The sequence below is a fragment of the Myotis brandtii genome, unplaced genomic scaffold (assembly GCF_000412655.1).
Source record: "Myotis brandtii unplaced genomic scaffold, ASM41265v1 scaffold157, whole genome shotgun sequence".
In the NCBI taxonomy this organism is placed as follows: Eukaryota; Metazoa; Chordata; class Mammalia; order Chiroptera; family Vespertilionidae; genus Myotis; species Myotis brandtii.
In genome coordinates, this window is record NW_005355708.1 from 4,335,565 (window position 1) to 4,344,906 (window position 9,342).

General features: G+C 47.1%; 1 protein-coding gene across 1 annotated transcript in view; it reads left to right on the forward strand.

Annotated features, from left to right (window-relative positions):
• The first annotated feature begins 7,968 nt into the window (after positions 1 to 7,968).
• Positions 7,969 to 9,342, forward strand: part of CCR7 (chemokine (C-C motif) receptor 7) — an 11,268-nt gene continuing 9,894 nt past the window's right edge. The window contains exon 1 of the mRNA XM_005861853.2: positions 7,969 to 8,030. Within this exon, the coding sequence (XP_005861915.1) occupies positions 8,021 to 8,030 (10 nt within the window). The 5' untranslated portion in view covers positions 7,969 to 8,020. The remainder of the gene's footprint in view (positions 8,031 to 9,342) is intronic.

Here is a 9,342-nt window from a genome sequence, read left to right on the forward strand (position 1 = left end):
GAGGATATAGAGCTAAAAAACGCAATTTTGAGGGCTTGCAATAAACTTCTGGAGAGCCTCACGAAAACTAATGAGACCCTCGATGCTATGATAAAGAAACAACTAGAAATTAAGCATACACGGTCGGAAATAAAGAATATTACACCCAATAGCAGACCAGAGGAGCGCAAGAATCAAGCCAAAGATTTGAAATGCGAAGAAGCAAAAAACACCCAACCGGAAAAGCAAAATGAAAAAAGAATCCGAAAATACGAAGATAGTGTAAGGAGCCTCTGGGACAGCTTCAAGCGTACCAACATCAGAATAATAGGGGTGCCAGAAGATGAGAGACAGCAAGATATTGAAAACCTATTTGAAGAAATAATGGCAGAAAACTTCCCCCACCTGGTGAAAGAAATGGACTTACAGGTCCAAGAAGCGCAGAGAACCCCAAACAAAAGGAATCCAAAGAGGACCACACCAAGACACATCATAATTAAAATGCCAAGAGCAAAAGACAAAGAGAGAATCTTAAAAGCAGCAAGAGAAAGAGACTCAATTACCTACAAGGGAATACCCATACGACTGTCAGCTGATTTCTCAACAGAAACTTGGCAGGCCAGAAGGGAATGGCAAGAAATATTCAAAGTGATGAATACCAAGAACCTACAACCAAGATTACTTTATCCAGCAAAGCTATCATTCAGAATTGAAGGTCAGATAAAGAGCTTCACAGATAAGGAAAAGCTAAAGGAGTTCATCACCACTAAACCAGTATTATACGAAATGCTGAAAGGTATCCTTTAAGAAGAGGAAGAAGAAAAAGGTAAAGATACAAATTGTGAACAACAAACATGCATCTATCAACAAGTGAATCTAAGAATCAAGTGAATAAATAATCTGATGTACAGAATGAACTGGTGATTATAATGAATCAGGGACATAGAAAGGGAATGGACTGACTATTCTTGGCGGGGAAAGGGGAATGGGAGATGCGGGAAGAAACTGGACAAAAATCGTGCACCTATGGATGAGGACAGGGGGTGGGGAGTGAGGGCGGAGGGTGGGGCGGGAACTGGGAGGAGGGGAGTTATGGGGGGGAAAAAAAGAGGAACAAATGTAACCTGAACAATAAAGATTTAATTTAAAAAAAAAAAAAAGACAACACCAGTTTCGCTGAGGGACAAAGAGAACCATGGGGACTCTGTGCAACCCTCAGCCACATAAAAAGTCTCTGACTTGGGGCTATTGGGGACAGTAGGACATTGTGGTCAACCCCCTCCCCCCGAGTTGGCAGAAACTAGAATGGCATGAGGTTTTGCTGAGCAATTCTGGAAGAATAACTTGCTCCCTTACCTTCCCTTTCACCTGCCTGCAGACCACCATCCTCACCTGCCCCCACCCCTTCCCTCAGGGAGCCTGGCGACATGAAAAACACAGACCTATAAACCCTTCCTCTCGATGCCCAAAAATGAACCCACGCAGCAAAACAGGAAGCATCTTCTTGTCAAGGCAAACTCATTGTGTTCTCTGTGCACGCGCGTCCTGACAAGTGGCAGGAAACCGCCACCGGGCCGTGGCAACAGGTGTGAGGGTGACCTGAGGCTTCCCTCTAGCCCTGTGCCCAGGCATCCTTCCCTTTTCTTAGTCCCAGAGAGCTGCCCCCCTCATCCCTGCAGCCTGACAAGCCCCTGGCCTCTCACCTGTTGGTCCTTTCCCTCTTGGTGGCCCGAGATCTTATCAAGACTTTAAAAGATTGTAAACTCTAAAGAGATTATAGTCTCTCTCTAGATATAACTCCTAATACTCACCAGCCAGCATAAGATGTACACATATGCTGAACTTCAAAGAGCTTCTTTTTTTAGATTTTTCTGATGACAAACATTCTAGGTAAGTTCAAAGCAGAACCTTCCTCAAATTTGGAGCATCCCTGGCTGGCTGGGGCCCTAAATCTAGGCCAAATCTGCCTGTTGGGTTGCCCAGCCACTCTCCTTGGCATCACATGGGAATAGATTGGACCCAAGTGAAATAAAACAGGGGTTAGAGGTAGAGGGAGGGGTTAAGAGGTGTGACCTTAGACTTTGCCCATTGAATGACAAGCCCAGAGAGACTGGAAGCCATAGGATACTCTGGGGAGAGCCCAGAAATTGGCACTTTGACCAGAGCTCCATGTGCAGGAAAGGCAGGACTGGGTTTCTGGGTCTGCTTCCTTTCTTGGGTCTCTCCAGATCGGAGACCTTCTCTAGAAGGTCTTTTTTCTTTCTGGCCCTGTTCAAGGCTTACCCTGTTTTGTCTTAGGGTAACAGGAGGCTGAGTTATGGTAGGCTAAATCACATGCTTGTTTTCCTCCTAGGTGACCAAGTGGTCACAGTTGGACTGAATGACTATGAAGATTTCTTTCGGGTTCTGCTCCCTGCTCCTTCTTAGAAACCTTTGCTCATGAGCAGGACTTCCCCAAAGAGAGTGCGCACATTCTCAGAGAACACGGAGCCTGGTCTGAGGGCATCTTTTCCAGGCGGGGACAGAACAGCCATGGCCTGAGCCCTTCAGGTCATGCCTAGCGTCAGCCTGGCAGGGTGGGAAAAGTCCCTTAGCTTGAAGTCAAAGGTCAAGCCACTTCTTCTCTTCGAAGTCTCTGTTTCCTTAATCAGAAAATTGAAACCGACCAAACAGCAACTCTGTGGGTTAAATGAGATAAGATACAAGGATGTACTTAGAAATGTGGCAGCCCCGTACAAATGTGGAGATGTTGTTTTCTATGAGCTGACATGCTCTCTGGTCAGTAGTTGACCAGGGCTCATTGCAAGGAGGCCAAGTTTAACAGGGTGGCTCTCCCTGACTCCTGAACTCCCAAACTGAGTGATTCTGAGAAAGTAGGCAAACTGTTCAATGTCTGCCTTGGCACTTGCTACTGCTCACTCACCAATACCCTCCTCTCTTTGCCTGGGTCACTCCTACGTCCCATAAATCCACTTTTCCCATGGTCTTCCCGATTCCCCTCCTATGTGCTCCTATGGTAAGTTGGGCTTTGCCAGTCCCCCAACATTAGCTCTTACTACATTGTTCCATAATTTTGTCTTCCGCTATTTTTAAATATTATGAATTAGTTAATACCTAAAGGTTCAAAGAATAATATAGGGAGACCTTTGTCCACCACAGACAAAGCTTCATCAGCACAGTTGACGGCCCTGGATTTTCTTTTCCATTTGCATCCTCCTCTTTCCCCATCCTGAATTTAATGCACACCTTCCCATGGATGTTTTTACACTCTTAGTGCTTATGAGTAATTGCCTCTTTATTTTTCCATCTCCCCCACTGTTATGGAATGAATGTTTGTGTCCCCTCAAGTTCACATGTTGAAGCCCTAACACCCAGGGTGGTTGCGTTTCGAGACGGGGCCCCTAAGAAAGCTAAATAAGGTTGTAAGATGGGGCCCTGATTCAACAGAATGAATGTTCTTAGAAGAAGAGACACCAGAGAGCTCACTTTTTCTCTCTGTCTCAACCCTTGCACGCATGACAAAAGGCCATGTAAGGACAGGTGAGAAGGCAGCCATTTACAAGCCAGGAAAAAAGGCTGACCCAGCTGGATCTTAATCTGGGATTTCCAAGCTTCAGAACTGTGAGAAAATAAAATTTTTGTTGTTTAAGCCACTCTGCCTGTGGTATTTTGTTACGGCGGCCCGAACTGACTAATACACCCACCATGCTCGATGTGAACTTGGTGAGGCCAGGGAGCATGGGTGTTCATCTCTGTATCTGTAGAGTCCCGCACTGTGCCTGCCACATGAGAGCTCATCGAAGACTTGTTGAATGAAGTCACTGCAGAAGCAAAGCAGGTGTCCTAGGGCCCATTCCCTGAGAGCAGGCTGTTCTCTGCTGTGCCATGATGCAGGTCCTATTCAAGCTGCTGCTGAGACCAGGATCTGAGTCAGCTCCCAACCAAGGAAACTGAGAAGGAAGAGAAAGGCGTTCCCAAGAAAGAGGTGGAGGGAGTGGTGGCATGTTAGGAAAAAGTTGAAGTCGCTTCGTCAATCAATCAAATGTTTACTAAGCACCGACTTAGTAGGCATTCGGTGTTGAACAGCCTCCATTTCCATAAGGCAATCAAAACAGAACAAAGGCCAGGGGGTCCAAAGATGCTCCAGGAATGAGCAAGCATAATGCATTTGCCTCTTTTAGGGGCGTGTCCTTGGTTCCGACACGTGGGAGTATCCATGGCACTTCAAGTGGAGAATATGAAACCGGAGAGCTCACCTTTACTTATAAAACAAAGCGCATCCTCAGCGCAGCCTGGACATGGTGGCGCCCGCTCTCATAAACCCTTGAGCATCGATAAGGGATTTCACTTCTCAAGTCCCTGCTCTGACTTTTAAGGTTCTCCAAGGTGAGGAGGCAGGAGCCTCAAGGAGCTGGCTTCTAGTCCCTTGCTAGGCATGCTCTCAACAGGATGGGTGAGACAGAACCTTCTATGATACTGGCTATCACCCATTAGTGAACTAAGCCAAACTACATTTTTTAAAATCTGTTTTTAAAATCACAGCACTATTTGGGGCACTGAAAAGACTACCATAAAGGTACACCGCACAATCTTGTTTTAAAGAAGCACAAAGCCTATTCTAGAATAGAAAGCAGTTCACATGCCATTGCTGTACATGCCAATTTGGGCGTCGCTGAAGTTAAGTGCTGTGGGAGTTCAGAGGAGGGAGCACAGGGAAGGTAGGCCTGCCTGGGCCTAAAAGATGGGATGGGATTTGACAAGTCTTACTGGGTCCTCTCACACTGGCCCTCTCACAGAGAGTGGCTTCACAGCCGCTGATGGCACGCTAACAGACAGAGGGGGAGCCCACGATCAGTGTTGAGAAGGACTAGGGAATCCCCATGGTCTGCCTCAGAGACCAGCTAAGAAACGAAAACTGAACACTCCCAGACCAAAGTGCACCATGTCTATGCAACCAGAGTTGGAGGGGTTGGGAAGGACAGTAAGAAGAGGAAAAGGGTCTGGGTTGGGCACCACCACTTGGCATCCAGCTGAGACTGCAGAGATTAGAATCGGGAGCAGCCCTTCATCCCCCTGATGACATGGTGCATCTACCATGATATGGAACCTTCTATAAGGGCCTATACCAGCTGGAGAAGCAAGAAAATCCTTGAGGATAATGAGGAATATCCGGAGAAGAAAGCCTAGGGCTTACATGGTCCAATTCCACTACTTTTTAGATGGGCATCCAAGAACCAGAGAGGGAAGTGACTCGCCCAGGGTCATATAGTCAGTTATAGCAGAGGCAAGGCTGAAACACGGGTCTTCTGCCTCTAAGACCATTTTTCCTTAGAAGCACCTGGCACATGAAAAAGGGCACCAGGAGGAAGCTTCGGGGATAGTTCCAAACTGAAGTTGCTCTGCCCCTCCTGACCAACACCCTGCCCAGATATAACCCATGAAAGTCCTTCCCACCTAGTGCAAGAGATTGCTGATATTCCTAAAAGCCAGTGGGCTTCACATGCCAATGATAAGAGCAGCCAAAACCTTTGGGCTAGAGGGGAAGTTCAGGGAGGGCTTCTCGCATCCCTATCAGGGAATTTGGAGTAACAGAGAGCGGTTAAGCAGTGGTCAGGATGCCATGAGAAAGTCCTGCACTTCAGAGTCTCAGATGCCAAAGTTTAGGTATCTCCTACGTGATCCAATCTCTTCACTTTACACTTGAGGAAACTGAGGCCCAGAGAAGAGAGGCAATTTATCCAAGGTCATATAGGGAGCTGGTAAAGAGCTACGCTCACTGCACTACATCCCAACTGAATGTTTTTCATAACTCTGAGGATAGGAAAAGCTACCTACTTGCCCATCTCTCTTCCAGCCCTATGCAAACTTGGATTTTCTTCCCTTGTTTTAGGCATAGCCTCATGTCATACTTGGTCTTTGTTGTAACGGTAGGCAACAGGGGTGTAATTAACCTTAACTTCTTCTATACCTTAAACTCCCTGGGGACAGGAATCACCTTGTATTAGTCAGGGTTGAAGCAAGCAAGACCCCCCTAGGTATTTTAAACAAAAGGAATTTGACAGAGGGAGCCAGTCATACACGTGATGGAAGAGCTAAGAAGTCAAACAAGGGGTGGTAGGGTCACCCAGAGATTAGTACCAGCAGGAAGTTGTCATCATCCCTAGAGCCAGAGGGACACAGGGAGAAGGTAGTTTTACCAGAAACCAGGGCAGGATCTGGAGCCGAGGTGTGAGTTACCCATCAGATACTGGCTGGGGATACCACTGGAAGCAGAGAGAGGAAAGAAACATCCGAGTGATGGGAAAATACGTATCATGCAAACAGTACCCCAAAAGGAAAGCCTATGCTAATATCAAACAAAGATAGATTTTAAGATAAAAATTACTTAGAGAGATAAAGGAGGACATTTTATAATGATAAAAGGATCAGTACATCAAGAAGACATAAGAAGTAAGCATATAGGCACCTATACAACAGAGCCCAAGAAAATATCCAAAGCAAACATTGACAGAATTGAAGAAAGAAATAAGAAATACACACAATTTAACAATCATAGTGAAAGACTCCAATACCCTTTAAATAACGGATACAACTAGGTAATAGATCAACAAGGAAATAGAAGACTTGAATAACACTGTGAAGAAACTGGACCTAACAGATATACATTTATAGAATACTTCACCCAACATTAGCAGAATACACATTCTTCTCAGTTGTACATAGAACATTCTACAGGATAGACTATATGTTAGGACATAAAACAAATCTCAATACATTTTTAAAAATTGGGATCACACAAAGTACATTCTTTGACCACAATCAATAACAGGAGGAAATTTGAAGAATTCACAACACACTCACTCCTAAATAATCAGTGGGTCGAAGAAGACTCACAAAGGAAATTAGAAAATACTTTCTGAGATGAATGAAGATGAAAACACAACATATCAAAACCTATGAGATGTAGCTAAGCAGTGCTTAGAGCAGCGGTTCTCAACCTGTGGGTCGAGACCCCTTTGGCAGTCGAACGACCCTTTCACAGGGGTCGCCTAAGACCATCCTGCATATCAGATATTTACATTACGATTCATAACAGTAGCAACATTACAGTTATGAAGTAGCAACGGAAATAATTTTATGGTTGGGTCACAACATGAGGAACTGTATTTAAAGGGCCAGAAGGTTGAGAACCACTGGCTTAGAGAGAAATTTATAGCTATAAATGCCTATATTCATGAAAAAAAGAAAGGTCTCAATAAAGAACCCAGTCTTTCAACTTAAGAAATCAGAAAAAGCAAACTAAACCTAAATCAAGCGTAAGGGAGGAAATAACAAAGACTAGAACGGAAATAGATGAACTAGAGAATTTTGGAAAGAAGGAGAAAATCAATAAAACCAAAAGCTGGTAAGGGAAAAGATCAGCAAAATTGACAAACCTTCAACTAGACTTACCCTGATACCAAAATCACACAAACGCATCACAAGAAAATAAAACTACATTGTTTGGGCCTATCCCTTCTCTTCTACTGTCCATCATCTGTCAGAGCCTCTCTTTGGTCAAACCCACCCAGAAGCCAGAGGGCAAAGCCGTTTGGGAAATGTAGTTCCCTGTGACACGGAGCAGGGCAAGGAAAGGATGGAGACACAGCTCTCACACTTTCACTGGGTTCTGATTCCCCTGCGCGTGGTACTCGGTCTATACATATTTGTTGAATCAATAAATGGCCCCTCTTCCCCTGCCCTGGGCTGGGCCTTTTTTTGATCTGAAGGACTGCAGAGGGGGCTTTTTGAATGTAAATGACTCGGTGATTCACGATCCTATGACCAGCATGTGGGCTGGCACTCGGTCACATCTCACACCCCTGTGTCCCTGAAAGTGCCTGTGAGGCTGCCCTAGTGGGAGGAGCAGGTGTGGGAGGGGCAGGGAAGAGGGTGGCTCTTCTCACAACTTAAAAGGGGCTCATACCACTTCCTCCCCAGACAGGGGAGCACAAGCCCGGGCCCAGCCTTCCTGTGTGGTTTCAGCTGCCCTGAGAGTGTCATGGACTTGGGTGAGTGGGGGGCCTCCGTGTGGGAGAGAACAGTCCCCAGACTGACTCTGTGGATTGGGGGTGGAGGATGGGGGTGGAGGATGGGGGTGGAAGGTGGAAAACCCTACCGAAGACTAAGACGTCCTGGTCTGCTTTGGTGGAAGTCAGAATGCCAGGCGCGAAGGGTGCACCTTTCAGACCTAGGGGAGCGGGTAACCATTGGTACCAGGACAGACAAAGGGGTGGAGGTCATGTCTTTCCAGGACAGTGGGACCGAAGAAGGTGGCGGGGCTGGGGTTGGCACTGATCTGGACAGCACCTGTTCTCGCTTCAGGGTGGGGTGATGGGTGAGGCTCTTCAGACCTGTTTCACCAGGGAGAGATCCTCAGGGAGCTCCGAACCCTTCACTCCTCCGACTCCCACCTTACTCCCTTGCTGAGTAAGGATTAGGCTCTCCCTTCTCTTGAGGTTAGGAGGAGGAGCGAATGCAAGGTGACTGCATTGTGCAAATGGTACTATGCATGCAAATGCAAGCTGGTTGTTTCTCTCTGCTGCGCATCCCACCAGCCTTGCTCCTCCTGCGTGTTAAAGGCTGGGTGAGCAACAGAAAATGGACCGGCGAGGGGCATTCAGCCTGGAGAAGTCACAGCCGGGGCCTCCAGCACAGTCCCCTGCCTCACTTAGTCAGTCACTGTTTCTACAAATGACTCTTCCCTTTAAAGAGCCCATCCTCCCATCTAACCTTGCTCTTCGCTGGAGAGAGTGCAAGGGAAGCCTTGAGTGGTTGGGAGGGGTTCGGAGGGGTCCGTCCAGCTTCAGGTACCCCGTTTATAAATCTCAGCTGTGGAGTCAGACCCTGCGGAGGTTACGAAGGCCAGGTTCCTGGATGGCTCGTTCTCACCAGCAAGCAAGCGCCACGGTGGCCTCAAAGCCACAAGGGGTTGGCTTTGAAAAGTGAAGGTTCCCTGGTGTCCTCACAACCCTCCCTGCCATACCACAGCCTTTTGTCTTCGTCTCTGCCTTTCCTACCCGCCTACCCGTCCAGAAACCTGGGTGGACCCATCAAAGCACTGTGACAGGGTTAGAGTGACCACCCCGTGCACAGACTAGACTCCTGGAAGGCAGGGTCTGATTCTTGCACCTCTGAATCCCAGGTACTTGGGACGGAGCCGGGTCGGGGGGGGGGTAGGGGGGCGGCGGGGAGAGGGAGCAGAAAATGTTTCTGGAATGAATGAATGGTGTCAAGAATTCTGAGCTGTTTTTAGTGTTTTCAAAATCTCTTCCACCTTCCTCTCCTCCCAGCAGCCTACCCTCTAATCCCACTCCCCGGCCA